General features: G+C 37.0%; 2 protein-coding genes across 7 annotated transcripts in view; one reads left to right on the forward strand and one right to left on the reverse strand.

The window, feature by feature from the left end:
* tmem198aa (transmembrane protein 198aa) overlaps positions 1–2,123 on the reverse strand; it is a 28,949-nt gene extending 26,826 nt beyond the window's left edge. Inside the window, exon 1 of the mRNA XM_011489659.4 lies at positions 1,548–2,123. The gene's annotated coding sequence lies outside the window, so the exon portion shown is untranslated. The remainder of the gene's footprint in view (positions 1–1,547) is intronic.
* bin1a (bridging integrator 1a) lies at positions 2,007–21,262 on the forward strand. Of its 6 annotated transcripts, XM_078939937.1 has the most exons (20): positions 3,073–3,415; positions 4,196–4,276; positions 4,448–4,502; positions 4,593–4,687; positions 6,713–6,808; positions 6,947–7,057; positions 7,146–7,238; positions 8,145–8,230; positions 8,329–8,404; positions 8,610–8,665; positions 9,552–9,596; positions 10,786–10,855; positions 11,188–11,310; positions 11,472–11,555; positions 12,932–12,952; positions 16,147–16,527; positions 17,027–17,080; positions 17,367–17,441; positions 17,579–17,680; positions 18,436–21,262. In XM_078939937.1, the coding sequence occupies exons 1-20, from the start codon at positions 3,329–3,331 to the stop codon at positions 18,535–18,537; spliced, it is 1,893 nt and encodes a 630-aa protein (XP_078796063.1). In that variant the 5' UTR covers positions 3,073–3,328; the 3' UTR covers positions 18,538–21,262. The 6 variants fall into 6 exon arrangements, with proteins under 6 accessions (XP_011487959.1, XP_078796063.1, XP_078796066.1 ...); XM_011489657.4 differs by lacking the exon at positions 11,472–11,555 and having other exon boundaries at positions 2,007–3,415; XM_078939940.1 differs by lacking the exon at positions 16,147–16,527.
* Positions 21,263–21,875: the final 613 nt, after the last annotated feature.

Genomic DNA, 21,875 nt, shown 5'->3' on the forward strand with positions numbered 1-21,875 from the left:
AATATTCTACATGGAAAAAGGGACACTGTCTGTCACCAACAGATTTCTGCTGATTTTTTTAGCCCATGAACAACTTCACTTGCATAACTGCAACCACACATAGCTTGGCAACACAAAGTTGTTGTTTTTTTCCAAAACTAATAACATTTTTCTCACTGTGGTCATTTCAATGTCTGGTGGAAAGCCATATTTTTCTCAGTTTGTGTACACTTGCTTCTGCATGCTTCCTTTGGACATTGAAAAGAACCTAACCAGAGACTGGAAAGGCTCCTGCTAAAAAACAAAGATGTTGGTCTGTGCAAAGAAACCCCAACCAGATTTGTCACTTATGAAAAGAAGAAATACCATAAGGAGATTTTCTCCTCTGGCTAGACTCTTACTGAACTGAGTCTGTCCCTTTGGCCAAAATCCCAAGTCTGAAGACTGGTTGGCTCTTGCTAATGGTTACATAACCATCAGCAATCAAACATATTGGGAACCCACTGGGCACGAAGACATGAGTATGAATCCCAATGCTTGTTCCCTCCCTTCTCAATGCCCGTGTATCACTTAACGTTATTACCTCACAGAGAAAGAAGGATCTTGGCATCATTGATAATGCGACAGATTCAAGCTTGGAAGAAGAGCGTAATGCATTTGTGAACATTGAAACTTGTAGGAAAACATGGTTTTACAATTATTTGGAAGTTGCAAATAAAGAAAATTCAAAAAAGCTCTACCTGAACCCTAAAAATATGACACAGCCACAAAAGCAACAACATGTTTGAACTCCAATTACTTGATCAGTTTATTTATTTACCTCCCAGTTCTTTTCTTTTCCTTTACACAAATTTCAGATTGCATTAAAGAAAACTGAAAGGGGTGTCTAAGTAAAGGATGTAATAGATGGCTTGCAGGTGACAAACCCAACAATAAATCACTCTAAATAAAAAAATGAGGCAAGATAGATAGATAGATAGATAGATAGATAGATAGATAGATAGATAGATAGATAGATAGATAGATAGATAGATAGATAGATAGATAGATAGATAGATAGATAGATAGATAGATAGATAGATAGATAGATAGATAGATTTCCATTGTTTACATCCCATCCACTATCATGTCAAAGGTGTCAAATTCAGCATTTACTCTTCTGAATTATTTATTGAAGCACACCGTGCAGGATTCATCTGCCTGTCACTCTGATATGAGACCTGTGAGCTCTCAAAGTGCTCATGTCTTTTGTACTGCAAAAGCACCAAATGTTCCCTGGGGCAACGGTTTGAAAACAAAAGAGGGAAAACAATGGCAGAGTTGAAGCTGCTGTGTCCGGTCTTCACAAGCATTTGGACAGCGCAGTTTTTATTTTCGGATGGTTCTGTCATTGGACAGTTGGACTGGAGAAGATAAGATGAGGAGCGGGTAAAAAAAAACACCCCACACTTTATTTAAGGAACGCGCCCCACTTAGTTCTGTAAAAAAAAACCACGCGCCATTTATGTAGTGTTAAAACAAAATCAGTCAAATGAGGAGCAGTGGGGGGACAAAGAAAACTCACTCACCTCTGAAATGCAACATATTGTTCCCTCTTTGTCATCATCCAATCCCAAAGCAGATGAAAGGAAGCGCAGAAAATCTGATGTGGTCAGTCCGAAAAACCCAACATCACATCCCAAACCCAGAAGCAACTCCAGAATCCCCCGAAGCGAGGATAAAACAAAGCTGAACTCCTCTCTGCTCTCCCACACTCTGGGATTTAATTCGTACTCACTGCGCGCCTTCCCTTTAACAGACAGGCGCGTAACTGCTGGCTAATACCTCATGTATTATTAAACGGCATTAATGGAGGAGTGTGATGGGGGGAATGCCGCCTTGCGATTTTTATTCCATGTTTACATCATGCACCTAATTGTCTCCCTCCTAAACGACGTGAATGCGCCCTTCCTTTGTGCTGCCCGTCTCTCGGCCTCTCCGCGGGTTAAACCATTCGCGCGGCTCCAATGGGGGAGGGGGTGGAGGATGAGAGCTGTTCGTGTGACTACATGGGAACGAATGCGTTTGGTGACTCGTGGCCAAATGTTGTTATTTTCGGGGATAAAGGGACGTGGAGATTGGGAGGATGAGAGAAGAGATGGAGAAGAAGAGGATAAGGGAGGGGAAGCGGGAAAGTGAGGGGGAAGGCGAGAGAGGAGAGACATATTGGTGGATGGATGAAAGGCATACAAAGGCTAACTTCAAAGGATGTAGATAAAAAAAATATTTAAAACCATTTTAACACAAAAATAAGGCATTTCATATTTTACATAAAGAGTTTTTGCAGGAGATTTATAAATACATTAAATTAGTATAAAGCGAAAAATAATGCAACGGCGTCCGTGTTTTTGTTGGTTCAGCACCTCGGAGAGTTCCTATTAGTAGCAACCACCTGTATTAACGGTTTTCCATACATTGTGCCACGTTTCCCAAAGAAGACAAATAACGAACTACCTAAATATTTCTGGAATTTCTACAAACTAAAGTAAAATGTACCCAAACGCTTTAAAACATGTGTAGAAAACATTTGAGTTTTTTTTGTTTGTTTTGTTTTTAGACATTTCGTATCATCTACAAAAAAAAATTTTTTATTTAAAGGCCTTCTACATTTTTCTAGTCCATTAAAAACATCTAAAAAAACAACCTGAACAGACATAAATATATGTCTATGGTTTGGTTTAATAAATGGAACATGCATGTAGCGCCCCCTACCGGTTGTAGATTTACCTGCACAAAGGAAACGAAACAGTCAACTTATGTGGTCAAAGTTTCTTGTTTAAATGACAGAAAATATGCACATGAAAAGATTGAAACTTTATTTATAAGACACAGTTTTTTTCGATTTTTTATTCAAAACAATAAAATAAAGCAAAGCTTTCTAGTTTATTGAATTTATAATTCAAAAATAATAATAATAATAATAACATATTGTTTTTGCAGGTTAAACGTTAAACTGGAAACAAGTAAAATGTTTTTTTTTTTTTCTTGAAGTTCTTTTTTTTAAAATTCAGCTTCGTGCTTTGGACGTGTGAGCGCGAGAGCATCTGTGCCTTTAAGATCATCTCTCAGCATCCTCCTCCTCTGACAGGGACACATCCAGCGCAGTACTAGAGAATACATCCTAGTTCTCCTACCACACACGCACACGTCCTCCTGTAGATACACAAGAGCATAACACCGCCCGGGTTCATTTTCTGATCACCCGCTCATTGGACATTGATGCATTTGCATCCGCGGACACTGTAGCGGTCCCTGCAGATCGTTATTGCTTTCATTTCCCTCCTTCCCGCATACAAACCAGCGTTACAAGATGGCTGAGCTGAATTTGGGGAAAGGGCTAACCGCTGGGAAAGTGGCCAGTAACGTCCAGAAGAAGCTGACCAGAGCTCAGGAGAAGGTAAGATTGCGTCTGCTTGCATGGGAGCTTGGAAATTCCGTACTTTTAGGCCTCTGCACGGGGCAAATGGCAGTGCAACATCCACCGCCGGGGCGCAGTGTCGCATCACGACATCATTAACCCGAGAGGAGACTCTCTGTGTGCAGTGATATTCAGTTCATATAACACCTGCATTTGAAATATTGCCTTCTGTACAGCACACGCGTCCCCACTGCAGTGACACAGGATACGGCCTATAATTCTGAGGCTGCATTTCTAGGTCTGCTCGTCACTACATGTAAACTTGTAAACGGTTAAATCCTGGTTTTTTTTACGCACGTTCTGACTAAACAACCTTAATAGACTACAGTTATGATCTACAGTACAAGAGGACATGCTGCCATAACTGAAAAAAGGCCTGTGCGTTTAAGCAAATGCACCGTACCCTAAATACACGCTAGAGGGCGCCTTTTTAACAAATAATCAAGACGTGCTGCAGAAAATTGGCATTTTAAAGTAACGACAATAAAAAAGTTTTTGAAAAAAATATAAATATAACTTTTAAGCAACATTGACATTGTTTTGATTCTGTCAAAAGTACTTTTTGTGGCCCTAAACTACTTCCCTTTTTGTGTCATATTATACCAACTCCATATATCATGTTCAGTCACATAAAGGCTTAATGTGTAAAATGAAGTGGAGCCCAATCTAAACTAAAAGCAGGAATTCAGTACAAGAACACGCTTATGGGGTTCTGTTTTATGTTTTCCTATGGAGTAATTCAAGGTTTTTTGTGTACAGGTTCTACAGAAACTGGGCAAAGCCGACGAGACCAAAGATGTAGCCTTTGAGGAAGGAGTCATCAACTTCAACAAACAATATGTGAGCCTATAGTCATGCAGCTCCTCATATTTCTAATGTACCAAGACATCTATCAGGCCATTGAGCAGCTGTTGACCTCGATATACTGTAGCTTGCCTGCCTATTTAAGACGAACCTCCAGCCTACTGTATTGCACTTTGATGAGCCTCAAATATTGTGTTTCACCTCCAGACTGAAGGCAGCAAACTCCAAAGGGATCTACGGGCATACCTGGAGGCAGTAAAAGGTAACACATATCTCTTATAAGAGCACAGCTGCATTAAAAAAGGCTAAGTAAATCATTAAATAAGCTTAATTATTGTTATTATTATTTTAGCAATGCATGAGTCCTCCAAGAACCTGCAGGCGTGTCTTGTCGACATGTATGAGGAAGATTGGTACGGCAATAATGAGGTGGATTCCATCGCAGAGGTCAGAAAACAATGTTTACTCCCAGCAAATATTGAAATGACAAAGATTATCTTTGTGTGTGAGAGTGACAGGGATATTCTTTTTATTTAGAGGTCAAAAGCAATAACAATTGTTGATTAAAGAGGTGCATTGTGTGGACATTACAATGGCTCCTTCTATTATGTGTATGTGTGTGAGAGAGATGTATTGCTGTTCCTTTGGATGTACCGTAATAAAAAAAAATCAGTAAATAAATTCAAGGAAAAGGGTAATTCTGTTTTACATAGTGCCAAATCATAATGATAAGCGTTGGCTGATAAGCGTCCCTATAACAAAGAGAATGACAGTGATCTTAAATAACCTTCAGATGTGAGTGTGGATGGATGTTTGTCTCCGTGTCTTCACACCTGACAGGGAAGTAGGACAGCTCAAGCTCTCTTTTGGCCCTGAAGAAAAAAAGCACTGTTGTCCTTTAACAGCATTTTAATTTTAATTAAGAGAAAATTATGGCTATTGCATGGCTTGGATACCATTTTGACAATACAGGCGAATCAACTGACAGGAGAAACTGAAATGATCTAGAGTTTTTTGGGGTTTTTCGGCATTTTTTAAAGTTTCCTAACTATTTGCATTTCTCTGCTGTGCATTTCTTGCCCAGTCTGTTTAAGTTACTGTAGTTTCTATCGTTATAAGGCAAAGTTTAACCAAAACGCAAAATGTAAAAATGCATTTTCTGTTGATCAAATTTTTAGATCAATTGAATTGGTTAGTTCAAAAGGGGCCCAAGTCCAACACTTTTTTCAAAATAGAGATATTATATGTTCTATGGTCTTCAAGGGAAAAACTATCTGATTATGTGCAAAAAAGTCCCAAGTCCGTTGTAATGTATTGACAATGCTTGACATTTAAAATGCATTAAGTGGAAAATTCCTGGACTTGGGCCTCTCTTGAATGGGTTTTGCTTTATCCCATAGATGGCAGCACTAGTTATTCAATATGGCAGTGCCCCTGTTTAATTCAAGAAGGGCCCAAGTCCAGAGACTTCAGTTTGCTAATCCTCTGAAATTATAAAAGTGATGTAATTCATTTTATAGCATTTGTAAGCTATGAACTGGTGCTAAACCTGGGTAAAGTATTAATCATTTGGTGTAGCCTCCTTTTAATATATGCAATTAAAATCATTTCCTGGAAAAAAAAAACTCTTAGACTTGGGCCCCTTTTGAACTAACTGATTCAATTTTTCTATAGAGCTGCTACTTGTGTCTTTTTTAGACCAATTTTCTTTTCTGTTTATAATGTGTAAAATTTACAAATGAAGTTATAAGGAAGTTCCACCTTTGTTTATAAGTAATGCGATTTAAAAAGTATTTTCAATGGAAATGTTAAAAACATTAATCATAAATTTATCAAAATCATCAATCAAATTGTAAACGTCAAAATCTAAGAATTATCTGGGCACTGCAGCTCTTTTTAGAAATACTGTCTTTGTTATACTTTGAACTTCATTTGATAAACCATCAGTCTTTCTATCTGTCTTCATTCCCCTCATTTTTTCACCCTCTCATCATCTGCACTCACAGATCTAAGAGTTCATAAGATCCATTTCTGCATAAAAATTGACTGGGAAAAATCGCAACATGCAGCTGAGCTGAAATTAAAATGCGATGACAGCGTGAGAGGGTTTAGGATCAGAACTGCATTTTTCAGCATCACTTTGATAAAAAGTGTTTTCAGTTTTTTATTGTATTTATAATTTTGGTATAATGTCAATATGTTGGTGTCACTGTGAGAAACAAGAAAAACCCTGACAAAAAAAGGAGAATACTGTATTTATATAGACAAATATTGCTGTTAGTACTGGGGAAGCTAATGCCAGAGTAAATTTATCAGAGGGAAGTTTACAGTTGAGGTTTTTAAAGTCAAAGCAAATGTCACAAAGCATTGGAACAGTTGATTTTATAACCTCAATCTAATACAAAGCAACAGAGCAGCTTTTCTTTTTGTTTTTTCTGGTTGTGTACAAATCTTTGTTCACCAATCCTCCAGGACTGTGATGTTCTTTGGACCGATTATCACCAGAAGTTGGTTGATCACGCTCTGATCTCCATGGATACTTACCTGGGCCAGTTCCCTGATATAAAGGTAATCATAACTGCTGTCAGGAATTAGCAACAAGATTGACATCTTAACCATTAAACCTGGAATGTTGTGATAAAATATGATCTCATTAAGTATGTTTGTAAAATGTTTTGACAAAAAAACATCTGTTTCTGTTTTCAGGCTCGCATTGCTAAGAGAGACCGGAAGCTGGTGGATTATGACAGTGCCAGACATAACTATGCTGCAACACACAAGACCAAGAAAAAGGACGGGGGCATTAAAATTACCAAGGTGAAAGAAAACTATAAAATAAAAGGTTTATCAATATGCATAAAAAAGGCAATTCATGAGGGGTTCATGGAGTTTTGTTTTCTTTCAGCCGTCTAGCTTGCTGGAAAGAGCCACCCCAGGGTGGGCTCAAGGAATCCTGTCTGCACACAATGTTGCTCAGAGCAGTCTCTCCAGAAGCCAGGTACCTTCATCAGCCCTGTTAGCATTGACATAGTTATAAGCAACCTTAAAGTTATCCAGCAAAGTTATTGTTTGGACACTGACACATTATTACGGGGTTACTACAGCATCATGTTTTGATACACAGGGTCTTTCAGAAACAACAACTGTAAATCCGCAGGGACAGTCATAGCAGCAGCCACCATAATACACTTTTTTGACTCAGTTGAAAACAGTTACAACAAAAAATCAAAAGTAAAAAAAAGTTATTAAAAATACACCTAATATATCTAGTCTCTCAACTGCTTTCAATAGAATCTAATCAGGGCATCAAAGAATTTAGATGACAACAGTTAAAAAGCACAAGTTATTTTTTTTAATTTTTTTGCCACAAAGTATGTTAATTATTTGTTTTTCCCCCCAGCATATGTAAACAAATAAACAAACAACAAAAAATATATCCACGGCTAACATTACCTTTAATTCGTTTGATCTGTTTTAAAGGCATCTGCTCACCTGCCACCTAGTGGTGCTAAGGTGTTATAACATAGTCCAGAGCTGAAAACCTTCATCCAAGCCTGTGCTTGTTGATAAGCAGTGGATCTACCTTTTAACTATTCTAGGAGGAAGGAAATATGGTGGGAAAAAGGTGTCCATTAGTGAAGAGCCACTCATGCTTTCTTCACAAGTATCAGTTGAAAAATTTGTTTGAGGTTTTTCTCCCATTGTTGCATAGTTTTTTGGTTTTTGTTTATAACTCTAATGTTTGCCATCCTCTGAATAAAAGGAACATGTAATAGTTCCAAATTAGATTTGATAAACTTCTAAATAAATAATAGCTAATGTGTATTTCAAGCCTCTAACTCACACAAACACTAATTTTGCATGTCAACACACTTCGTGTTTATGTACTTTGTGCATACTTTAGGCTGAGGAGGAGTTGGAAAGAGCCCAAAAGGTGTTTGAGGAGATTAATCTTGACTTGCAAGAGGAGTTACCTTCCCTCTGGAACAGGTGTGCAGTCTGTGCAGAATAACTACTTTTAGGAAATGACTTTTTTTTTTACCATGGATGAACATGATTCAAGTCTCTGTGCTCTCTGCTGCATCTAGCCGTGTTGGGTTTTACGTCAGCACCTTCCAGAGCTTGGCGGGGTTCGAGGAGAAGTTTCATAAAGAAATGAGTAGGGTAAGATTAATCTGCAAACTTCCATTCCTTGCGGAGTCTAGTTTCAGACAGATAAGAGGAAAACGCCTCATGTGGGGATTGTAAGGTAAAAAAGAAGCAGAAATAAATCATATGTACATAATTTTATATGAATTGATGTTTGCACTGGTATATTTTTTTAGTATATACTGGTATATTTTCTTACAGTTTATTGTCTTCTTGACAGCTGGATACAGATTTGTATGATGTCTTGGTAAAACTGGAGACAACAGACACAACCAGGTTAGTGAGCAATGACGAAACTCCTTCAGTAATGAGCCCTTTATTAAAAAGAGAATAAAAATATATAAAAAGTTTAGCTACTTATAGTTATATGTTTGTGTAATAATCTACCAATGACTCAAATATGCCATCTCAATTGTTTGAACCTTTGAATAAATTAGTAATGGTTACTCAGCAGAATTAATATTTGCAATAAAACATTTCTAATTACATGTTGATTTAACTATCCAGTAGCCTATGTAACAGGTTTGCAAACGCTGTTTACTAATTTCCTTTAGTTTACTCACTTTAGCTATTTTAATTTTGCCATTTAAGGCACATGTGTGACCCACAGAAGCTACTCTCTCTGTGGAGAAACCAAAAAACATCTAGATTTTTTTAAGTACAAAAACATTTTTTTCTGCAAGTCACTTTAAAATAAAACGGACAGTAGATGTATTGATTTATGTCTTCTTGGTCCAGTGTGAAAACGATTTCAGCCTCAACAGTTGTTATTGTCATTTGCCTGAGCATTGGCACAAATATCTAATCAATCAGTGAATATAATTCAATTCTAACCATCTCGGAAAACGGCGTAAGGTCAAATTGGGCTTCAAATGTGGTTTTGGTATCTTTAAAGTGTCCTACGATGAGTTTTGAATGTTAAAATGTTTTACTCCAATGTTTACTTTCTGGAAAATCTTTCTGCAAATCTTCATAAAGGCCTTGCCTTTAAGCCTCAGGTGACCAAAAGTTTCTGAAACGCTCAGTCCTACTTTTCTGGAACATTATCTGTGTAGTCGAGTAGATGCAATCAATGTTTTTGCTGCTAATCAGCAGCATCAATTAGGGCAAAAGAAACCAACAAGAATGAACCTGAAGCCACTCCTGAACTTCCTCTTTTCAGCAAAGCAGGTAACCGCAATATCTCGGCATCGGGACCAAGCCTGAGGTAATTGGTGGAGACTATGGCAACAATAGTGATATGACTCTGTCTGTCTGTCCAACGTCAATGTGTCAGTCAGTCTGGAGGCGTGGGAGCTGTCACTGGAACCAGTGATTGTGTGAAGTGATAACACAAAGGCCGAATCCGAATTCTTGCCCCACCCCTCTGGCTTCTCCCTACCCCTCCTATTGTAGTGGCACTTGAAGCTGTAGTGGTGTCCAAACTTCTTTTTTTAAGGAGAAGCTGTAGTGACTTAGGGTTAGGTATCCCTCTGCGGGGAGGGAGGAGAAACGCATTTCATCACATGGTTTTGTTCTGAAGCACTGACATTTACATTTAAATTTAAATAATGACCGTTATTTGTGCATGATTTTTTAAAGTTATAAAACTGATGTTATGTATTTTCCGAGCGCCAGCAGCTCAGTTCTAACGTAGATGACCTTTTGATGACATTAAGTGGTAATAACGTCCGAATTTAAAGACACAATCATTTTCCAGAACTCTCCGTTTGGAGGGCTAAATGGGCAGGGGTAGGGAGAAGCCGGAGGGGTAGGGGAACAATTTGGATTCGGTCAAACACATTTCGGGATCACTCAGAGCTGGAGCTATAAAGGAATTGACATAGTTGGTATCTTCTTCCTTGGTGTGTTCAGTTCCTCTGTGGGGAGCCACAGAAAAAGAAAAGAAAATGTTTAAGGCTCCTTGTTTTAATGCTTAAAATGTTGAACACATGCATGACATTATTTTTCTTTTTAGCAAAAGATGCATCTATTGGGCAATTCAAGATAATTAAAAACTTCCTAATGCAAAAATTGTGGCAGCAGGCATGTGCGCCTGCTGTTGACTCCTTAGATATCTACAGCTCTGATTTGTACTTTTGTCTCTTCTGTAAAAATGAATGTTTTTTTTTTCCTGTGCTCACTTGTCAGGTTAGGCACAAACAAAGCCTGTTTGCATGAGAGGAGATGAATAAAAATAGGAGTGGCAGACCTTTCTTGCATGATAGCTCTTGCAAAAACAAATTCTGCTTGGTGTATTGTAACGCACGCTTCTGTAACATTTCCTATTTGTCTTCTAGCTTGTGTTTAACCACATTAACCTCTTTTCTCTTTGTTTCTCATAGTTTTTTTTTAAATTAATATTACATTTTTCTAAAATTGCAAATTTTTTCCTTTGTCGTTTTTTTTTTATTTAGTGGAAAGGAAGCAACTAACCACACCCTCAGACCAGGAGGACCACCTCCGATCCCAAAATCACCATCCAAGGTAGAAACACCCTCAAAGTAAAGTTTTTAGATCAGAAGTTTCACTAAAAGTCCTATTTGCATGAGAAAGTTAAGTAATTATGTTCAGAAAGTTTTTCTAATTTGCTATTTGTGCCCAACTAAAAAACATGCTTTACTGGAAAAAAGATGTATTTTTAATTCCTTTGCAATAATTTGTCACAGTTACAACATTTCCGGGTGAAAAATAAAAAACGTTGCCCCTCTTCCTTGTAACATATTGTCAAACAACGGGAAACAAATTTCCCATGTGTGGGATCAATAAAGTAATTCTGATTCTGATTCTGAAACTGCTCATTTTTGTCTGGATTTTAGTTGAAACCAGCAGTGCCTCCTCCACCAAAGGCGACCCCGTCCAAGGAATTAAAAACAGAGAACATCATCAACCTGTTTGATGCTGCAGCAACTCCTGATATTAGCGTCACCTCACCTACAGAGGTAAGTGAGCAGCTGATGCTACATTTCTAGACAGTCCTTTCCCCTTTTCTGGTCACATCTCTTAAACATTCTGGCCTTGTTAAATAACTATTCTACTCTATTCCATTCTATTGGGTTTAACACAGTTAGCCAATGAGCGCTCCTGTCCCTGTTGTTATCAGTTTGACAGTCTTGCAGTCAGCAGCCTTTTGGATTTGGACCTGGACTCATTCAGTGAAGCAACCAAAGTCCCCACGGTTGGACAGGTGGATGATTCATGGCATGAATGTAGAGATCCCACAGACCCTTTTCTTTACGACATGCCAGTCTTCCCAAAAGATTTCACATTCTATTCAGAGACAAAGTTCCTGTCATGACATTTGAATCCAAAGGAACTTGTTTCACTGCAATATAAAGTGTCCTATCCACCCAAAAAAAAGCAAATGTAAACAGTTTTCTTTAGCTTTCAAAAGATTTTGGCTGCTTCCTGTGTGGCTGGGAAACTTTATATGCATTGAAATCAACGTCATAGGTCTCGATACAACGGGAAATCGCTTGGAAAGCTGGCCATCAACTGGGGTGTTGCTTGCACTGCTTCTTTCCAAACTGGAGATGGATAACGGCATGAGAATTTGCTTCTAGTGACCACTTCTTTGACTTTAGCACAAATCCACAGATCACTCGTAGCATGTATAGCAGCTCGTTCTACAGCCCAATTTTGCTCTTTTCTTTCCCTCAGGACTGAGATAGACAATTTTTTAAAGTCAAGCACATTTAAAGTTTAGAACCAAATTGTTGAGAAGTAGCTGATGTTTACCTAAATCTAATAATTTGCACTTATACACTACATTCCCTTTTATTCACACTTTAACAAAAATGATGAGTTTTTTTATCCCTTTAATATTTTTATATGCAAAATTTTGCCTCCGACCAAATAATAAATGGAGACAAATGTGTCTGAATGAAGTGAGACATCCAGCATGCCATTTATCAATAGTAGCTCTAGAAATTATCTTGATAAACAAAAGATGCCGATTCTATTGAGCCTCTTGGTGTGACTGACAATCCACACATTATTTCACCAGCCTTATTTCAGTTTTGACATCTTGTGTTTATATCCAAATTATTTGAATACATTATTTAGATTACTGAATAGTTGAAGTTTAGTTTTTTATCTGCGTCAAGTTTTAAAACTTTAAAAAATAAAATGTCTTCTTAGATGTTGCAAACTGGAGCGAATATCAACATTTTCCTTTCTGCTGGACATTTCAGCAAACACATCTTACTTCAGCTCCCATAGGAAGGCTTCTCTGATCCAAAAAAAAAAAAGGTTAACTTTTTGTTGTCATTCTTTGGCAAGAACACTATTTGCTTTGGTTTTAGCTGTCTAACCTTTGGCTGGAATATTCACTGATCTGGTAACTTTTATGTAGTATTATTGTTTAGGCTTAGCCCTGTGTTAAAATCTATTTATGCTCCTTCCTTCTGAATGAATGTTACCTATCTTTCTTTTTTGGAGACCTTGTGCTTTGAGATTGTAGTTTTAGAGCATGGGCCTGCGGTGGAGTGCGTTATTGACAAAACAAGCAGGACCTTCGTTCTCATACCTGCCTTTCTAATTTTACTGTTTTTTTTTTGACAGCCTGCAAACTGGGACTCATGGGTAAGCATATGCCTCTGATTTAAGCATAAATGAAATGTTTTTTTTTTTAATTCATGAAATCTCTTTAATTGTTATTTGTTTTTTGTGTTCATAAAAAAAATAAATGTTATTCAAATTGCCCACTAACAGTTGTCCTCATATTTCTACCATGAAAAAATAGGCTAAATAAATCAAGTGGTCCAAAAATGTCACATTTATTTGAATTATTTGGCTTTTAAATTGAACAACAATCCATCAAAACTGATGAGCCACATTTTCCTACAACATTCTCCAGTATTTTACAAATTGTGTAAACATATGAGCACAACAGCCATTACAAAAGTCATTTCATGTCTTTTCTAATAGCTCTTCCATGTTTCGTTTGTCTTCCCCAAATCTGTTGGTGTTGTCTTTTGTCTGCAGTGTTTGATGTGATCATTTAACACAAAATGTTGATGTACAACACAAATGGAACTTGGAGATGAACTTGAATCAGTTCAGTTCTAACTTGAGATTTTGCATCGTTATTTACAGTGTCCATAATGATTTTGAGCACGAGCGGTGATGTGTAGAACTGAAACTCATCCAAGAGTGATTGTACAATGCAACTGATGCAATGACAAATGTACTAACGTGTAACTGAGTTAACTTCTTCACTTTAAGTTTTCCTCTCATATCCATCTGTGCTCACATGTAAGGCTGTTAAACTATAAAGTTTGTGTAGATTCTCATTTATCCATCAAAGTAGATGTTAAAAAAGCAGTCATCTACATGATTTCCCTTTTTTTTAATGAAAACTCATTCTTACATGTGACATAAATGGATGTTTTTATTTTGTGTTAAAAAAAGTTGGGTGAAGTTGCTTTTTTTTCTATGTATTGTTTTTTTTTCTTAAAAAAGGGAATGGTAGATTTAAAAGAATGCATAGGGCAATTTCACAAAGCACTGTTTGTATAGACCATGACCTGACCCCTTTGTTTGTCTCATGCACTGTAAGACAGATGTGTCTCCTCTGTCAAATGGCTCTATCATATGAAAGCTTTTAATAAAGCAGCACTGGCTAAAAGAGGGATGACACTTCTGCTCTTACAGAGGCCCCCCTCCATCTGAAAATAGGACTCCCCCCATGCTTTCTGTTCTCTGTCAGAGGATTAAAATTTGTCTTCTGATGGGAAAAAAAAATACATTTGTGTTTTTCCCCCGCTTTTCTTTAAACTCCCACTCTGATCATTTTTTGATCTACTTTAAAAGCGTTTCCAGCTGTCTTTAAATTATGATTCTTCAATTTTTAGCCAAAATCAAAGAACCTGTGTCGTTTTCTGGGACATAGTTTTTCTGCTAAGTGGCAGGAGTTCATTAGCAATTTGCTTCTGAGTTGTGGCTGGGATTGTTGAAGTAGAGTTGCCCCGCCCTCCTTCCCCTAACATTGCTTAGAGCTTGAAGCAGGGAGCTAGTGGCCCACTGAGGCCTCAACAAACAGGCTCTTTTTCAAATGGCAAACTGCTCCTGATTCACAATATAAAATGAAAAAATACTCCAAAACAAAATTTTGAACTCCAATTTCTTTATATATGTCCCCATCATCAGAAAAATGCTACGAGAACATCTTAAACACACCAGTATCATCAGAGTGGGTCTTTAAAGTCATTTGCTTTACCTATTCTTGAAATGATCCTTTTCTGTATTGATAAAGTATGACATCAATACTAATGTGAAATATTTGCTTATGACTACCTCCCAAACAAAACATCATCTCAAACCTGCTTTTAATTTTTCTATTTGTTTTTTTTATTTACCCCTAATAGTTCAGATAATTAACGAATCACATTATCATAAACCTCTTAATTTGTGATTGCTCAAACTTTTCTACATATTTTTAACATTATGTTTGTGAGAACTGTTTTTAAGAGGCAGCCGTGTTCAGAAAAAGTTGGAATAATGTGTAACATTTACTCGTGCTTTCAGTGTCAGTAAAGATAAACTAGCATTTGCTCTAAAATCCTTCCACTGAAGCAAATTTCACTTGACTAACAAATGCAAGAACGGCCCCAATTTGAGGTAAAGTTTGAATAATATTTTCGCAAGACTTTATAGAAAGAAATTGTTTTAAGATCTGATATTTAACCACTGTTTTAAATCCAGCCCACAATCCAGTTTTGGATTTCATGATGTGTTCATGATTTTCTTCATATTCATGCCAACTTTTTCTTTACATAGTTTTAATTAAATCCCTTTGTACTTATGTGCATTCTTAGTTTGACTGTAGTCTTCTGCTGTTCATTTTGTTGTGCATTTGTCATGCGCAACAAAATATTGTACCATGTAACCCCTTTTGCCCTAAAAAACACATTTCCTTGATATTTTTAGTCATTAAATTCGTTTATTTATAAAGTGGACCTATTATGCGTTTCATGCTTTAAAAATATTCAGTTCTATAATGTTGACTTCGGATGTTTTATTTTGTTTTGTACTGATTGGAATGGATTGAGTTGAAAAATGTGTGTGTAGTTGTACTTTTGAGTTGTTTGTACCAATTTCCTACAAATAATGTATTTTCAAAGCATTTCCTGCATGTACTTTTACAAAGAGCAGAATTGCTTATTTGATTACGTACTCTTTACAGTGTGCAGGCACAATTATGTTCTAAAAAAATGGCTCAAAACATGATTGGCTGTTTCACTGTGCTAGTACAGAATTCTTTACCTTACAGTTTTTAACTTAGCGTAATTTGGCCTTTCCAAAAATTCTTCTTTTTCGGAATTTTTTTTTTTTTTATATATAATTAGTCTTCAAATAAATGCCAGCCTTTTTCTAAATTTATTTTATTTTTTCGCTTTGGAGGAGGCCGGTATTTTGTGCCAAATAAATTTCTCTATCACAGATAGGGGCATTTACAAAGCCAGAGTATAATATCTTCAGTTTAGTTTTTGTGAAACGTGGATAGTATGTTGAAGCTTAACTTTGCTAAGAAGTTAAAATTTGTCACTACATCTGTGCTAAATTATCTTTCTATCCATTCCTAAAGTTTTGCTTAGACCTAAAGGGTTAAATAGATAGAAAAAAACAGCATAATAGGTCCCTTGTGATTTTTCCTTATCCTCCTGCATTTTGTTTTGAGAATTTTGCTTATCAGTTTAACTTGTGCCCGTACTGTAACATGAACAAAATAAAACATTTCCCTTCTGATTGCGTGAAACCTGACCCTTACCCTTTAGCATGAGGACAATGAAGCCCCTCAAGAAGAAACCAAGATGCACTATGATCCTGTTGCTGCTGCTGTTGAGGCCTGGGGAGACGATGGTACCCAGCCAATCCACTATGACCCCATAGCAGCTGCCACGGAGGCCTGGGGGGATGATGAACCTGAACCAGTCCAGGATGACCCTGTGGTTGCTACCCAGGAGGGGTGGGGGGACAATGCCACCCAAGAGGCCAGCTACGAGTCTGTGGCTGAGGCAGAAGAAGGATGGAATGATGACAGAGACCAGCCAGTGACAGAGGAGCTTACTGCAGATGAAACACCTGCTGAGGAAGCTAATGTAGCTGAGGAGGAAACCCCCCCAGCTGCTGCTGTGATGGATAATGAAGAGGGTCAGGTAACGATGGAGAGAACGAAACAATGCATCTGGATAAAAACGGAACCAGATGCATTAGCTCTTGAGAATGAGGTTTAACAGTAAAATTTAAAATAATGAACAGAACTTTAACAGAGTGTGAAAAAAATGACTAGGAAAATTCTTAGGATGCATCAGGAGCAGAAACAGATGCATCATCTGTGGTAGAGAGCAATCTGAATGAGGGAGAGACAGCAATAGACGCATCTGTTTCTCGATGCATGCTGTTAGTCGTCATCACTGCTGATCACAAATGCAATGTGCAGAGCTTTATCCTCATAATTGTGCTAAAGATATAATTTTGCTGTCTATTCAACATGTCCATCTTCTTTTGAATACAATTGTTTAGACTGTTCAGCTTCTTGTCTGTTGGTGTCTTGTCTGTCTCAAACTTCTGTCTTTCATTATTTTCTCTGCATTTTTTTAATCATGCACATCTCTGCTAATTAAGTCTCTGTTATTGCTGCGTTTCTGCTTTTAGGGTGAGACGTCAACTGCTGCTGCACCAGCAGCAGAGGAAACCGTGACAGAGGAGGTAAGTGCCAAAACAGATGTATTAGCATGCTTTTTGTACTTATTTTTGAAATACATTTTTTGGTTGCATTAGAAAAAAGAAATTGCATTTTTTGAAAAAAGCTAAAATGTTTGAAAAGGGTGCCAAATTATACAAAAAAGCTTTAAAAAAAAAGAAAATAGAAGAAGAATTTCTTGTAAAATGCTTTTTTAGCAGAATGCCGTTTGGTAGACCTAAACATGATCAAATACACTGGTGTATTTACTTTTTATGTGAACTCTGCCTTTCTTCTCTGTAATTCTTGAAGACACCTGCAGCAGCTGCAGAGTCAACAGAGGTGTCCGCAGAAACTCCAGAAATGCCTCCTGGCTTTCTGTTCAAGGTAAAAGAAAATACTTCATTTATTTTAAAATGTATTTGTCATTTGTATTTAACTAGATAATATTTAGAGTGACAAGCATTTCTGACAAATGTACCTATTTATGTAAACTAAACTAATGTAAACGTTATTATCAAAAGGTCCAGGTGATGCACGATTATGCAGCTAACGATACAGACGAACTCGAGATGAAGGCTGGTGATGTGGTCCTAGTGGTCCATTTTGATAACCCTGAGGAACAAGTACGCACATACACACACACACCAAAGTTGGTCTTTTTCTTGATGGTTTTCAACTCACACAATGCAGTCCTTGAAAGCAACTTTTAACGCTTCAACACAGAAGATGTCTCCAGCAACACCTGCATAAGCACTTCACTACTGTAAAGTGTTGTATTTTAGCATATGGCTGCTTTTCTTCACTGAGAATCCATTGGAATTACGTTATTTCTCTAATTGGTTAAAGAGTTATTGTGGAAAGAATGTAAGCACTGGAGGTAAAGCTTCCAAAGCTGACGTCCTCATTACAACAGATCTCCTCACAATGTGTGTCATCTGTGAGAGGTTGCTCCTTACAAGTATAAGAGTCTAAGACAAGTACACACACACATATTTGTTTTTCACTCACACAATGCAACCGTAACCCTTGTGCTATCCTAGGCACTTTAACATTGGGAGTTGGGTCAACTAGACCCACTAGACAGTTCGCTGAACCTTTTTTCTTCAATGATTTGTGATCCTCACTGGTGTCCATGGATTACATGAAATCTTTCCACCTTTATCCACCTTTGTCATGGTAGGGAGAACACGTCAATGGAAGGATGGGGTCATCTAAGATAGCACAAGGGTTAAAGCAAGTTATAAGGACCAAACTAGATGTTTGTTTTTTTTGCTAATGTCCTCACAGGGTTTGTCAGTTATGGTCCTCAAAAGTATCAGATGAGTACACAAACACACACACAAGCACCATCACAGAGAACTCTTGTTTGTGTTTTTAGGATGACGGCTGGCTCATGGGAATGAAAGAAGATGACTGGAAACAGAACAAGGAAAATGCAGCTAAAGGAGTATTTCCTGAGAATTTTACCCAGAGGCTGTGAAAGAGGAGGGAACCTTCCTGTTATTTCTGTAGTTTTTCTTGCCTCCATCCTTCTCCTCTCGTGCCCCGATACTGTATGTCATACTCGGACTTTGGCCATACGAGCAGAGCCGTCATAGCTCTGAATGAAACCATGCATTTTTAAGGTCTGCCGCACAGTGGATCTTGGCATTTCTATAGATTTCTGCAAACTTTTGTGGATGACAGATGTAGCCATTTCACTGCTCCTGATGTTTGGCTGAAAACATTTCTACTCAGCTCTTGAGGATATTGTTATATGACCATACATCTAACATGATCACACAGGATTATTTATAGGGAAGGTTAATGGCCACAGCTGGCATATTATAACACCAATCTGTCTAAACTGAAAAAAGAGAAACTGAGCGCCATTTTTACATATTAGTGTTGCAGAGAACCCTGACAATTAGAGAAAATGAACACCTATAGAAACCAAAATAGTTAAAAAATATCTAAATTGGTTAATAGAGAGTGGAGGACACAATGTAAATGTGTTGTAAATGTTAAGCTAATTAAAAATTAATTCAGTAATTTAAAATGTTTCAAAATAACTCTTTAAACATTTTCAAGCTATTTATACAATAGTTAAAATTTTACCTCAGCAGAAATGCAGAAAATGTCTTTTTAAGGAAAGACTACTTGAGCTAAGTTGGTCAAGAAGCATTTTCAAAAACACAACATTTGTGGTTAAATTATAGACAGATGATTTAAAACATCCATGCCATTCATTATCCACGTTCCTTTGTGTTTTCTTGTTAAGAAGATAGGTTAAAGAATTTGTGATGGAGAAATTTTTATAAGATTCTGTTTATAAAGATGATACAATAACTCCAAAAGCAGCAGTTCCAAAAGGGAGGCTAAAAATGTCCAAACTGACTTCATTTTTGTGGGTCCAAAGTTGTGGTATGTTTACATCTAACTTTCAACATGTCTGACGTTTTTCAAGTTTAACAAAGATTAAAATGGCCTAATTTTCCAGACAATTAAAAATAAAAACAAAGTGACTGTGTTGTAGGACAAGAAAATATTTCCAAATTTTTAATACTAAGATTGTGAATTTTTCTCAAATTTGATAACAGTCATAACAATTAGATATTAAACTACAGTAGTTTTAAAAAATATATTTATTTTACGGCCAAAAAACATTTTCCACAACTTAAACAATCAAGGTATTACAGCTCTCAATATGTAAGCAAAGAAAGTCACAAAAAAGGTCACCAGACCACAATTTATATCTATGTTCTAACACTACATTGTGAGCAGGCTGATAGAAGAACGTGATTTCTTTAAAAGACGGAGGTGTGCAAAAAAAACAGTTAAATCAATATGTGGGAACTAAGATATGAAAATATATATTTAAGTTGATTTTTGAATTTTTTGAAGTTGCAATGAATTTTAGATATGCATGATCATGGCCAGCTAAAATGCTAGTCAACATCATTTCAAGAAGCTGCTACCGGTAGTAATATAGTCAACAGTAATCAAATGTTTAACTGAGCCAGCCTCAATCATTTAAAATGTTTTTTTTTCTTAAAAAAAGTGCCGAAAACAGTTCCCTCTTCTTGCATAGAGACTACTAAACTCAAATGCAAAGAATTCAAAATATATGCACCAGAGCAACTTCTTTTATTTTTGTATGCTGCCAAGCAATGATTACATATTATCTAATATACATATATCAACATAATTGCCAACTGAGGATGTTATGGAGTATTTTGTACTTCTGTAAGGTTTATTGCTCTCAATGTAGCTGTGTAGGTAGTTAAAATAACCAGTCAAACATCCAGTTACCAACTGAAAGAAGTTTTATGATTCTCATTTCATTGATAATGTGTAATAAGTGTGAGAGAAAAAATGTGTTTGAATGAATTTGTGTATACAAGTTGTTTGAGAAAAACATAAATCTTTATCTATAGACTATTGTTACTGGACAATACCATCAATTCTCCCAATGCAGGGATGGGGAAGATGGTTGTTGGTTTTGCAGAAAGTCTTTCTGATGGGACAGAAGCAATTCCAGCACTCCACAGGCTGGTATTATGGTTCCAGGTGTTATTGTGCATCTTGTTGTGTATAGGTGTAATTTTGCCAAGCTGTGATGGCAGACACATATTCTAAGAAGACATTCATATCTGTATGTGAGTTACTGTGAGCATGCTGACTTCCCATGTGTTGTTGTGTGTACCTGAAGACAGTGATACTTGGATCGCTTTTGAGGCAGATCGACAAAGCAACTTTGAGTTTTTATTACTTTTACTTGCCTTTTTCTTTACTCTTTGTAAGAGGGATGCTATGGGCACTAACACTGTTTGACGTTCCACTACTGTCTCTGAAATATGATTGCTGAATTTTCATCTGCCTTGCCTCAAAATATTGCTAGGTATCGTGGTCCCAACAGGCTTAAACTAGCAGGAGGCAGCTTTCATAGAGATACTGTACGTCTAAAGCCACCAGACTCAGGTAAAGAGGTTTTCGTATGGTTTTCAGTACACTTCTGACATGAATTTTTACTCACCATATTAAAACTGCATACTTCATATGTAATTTTGTTTTGATGTACTTTGATGAACGTTTTACCTGGGTCTGATTGTTTTTTATCATTATGGATCAGTCTCCTGCATTGAGGTGTTACATCTGACAAAAAGAAGTTTTTCCTGTACCCAACTGACCAATACCAAGAATAATAAATAACTTTAAAAACATAACTGGTGCAGTTTCCCTTAATTGACCTTGTTTTTTTCTTAGTATAGATACCATCTGACCAAATTCAACTCCAGAAGAATTAAGGTAGGGGAGGACGGCTCGTTTTTAGGGGGCACAATCATAAAACATTTACTTTTCATATTGTTAAATGCATTTATTTAAACTCTCACAACAGAAGCTCAAACCTTAAATCTAAATAAAAACAGTTTAAAAAGGAGAATTCACAAAACATCCTAAACCCTTTGCATGGGGACACAGTAGCAGCATCACTTTTTAATGAATATTCTTACCAGGGTCTGGTTTGGGACCATGACAAACTGTGTCTTTCCAGAGAAATAGTGTTCTAGGTCATTTTTGAGTTATACTTGCTTAGATTTATCAACTCCAAAGTCATCTGAGCCTGACAAGTGAATCCAAGTGCGGCTGTGCAGCAACTGGACTTTGCGAAACAGCAGTATAGAGAGGTAGAGCTGATAAGTTCATCGCTATGGTACTTGACTGCACTTGCCTCGCTGATGCTGAAGTAGTTTCAGAAGTTTTATTACTGTTGTGGATTCTGGGCTCTTTTTTTTCCGCCAAGTTTTAATGTCCATTTATAGAACTTTAAGGGCACAG

The sequence above is a fragment of the Oryzias latipes genome, chromosome 21, assembly GCF_053564925.1.
Source record: "Oryzias latipes strain Hd-rR chromosome 21, Olatipes_Hd-rR_3.1".
In the NCBI taxonomy this organism is placed as follows: Eukaryota; Metazoa; Chordata; class Actinopteri; order Beloniformes; family Adrianichthyidae; genus Oryzias; species Oryzias latipes.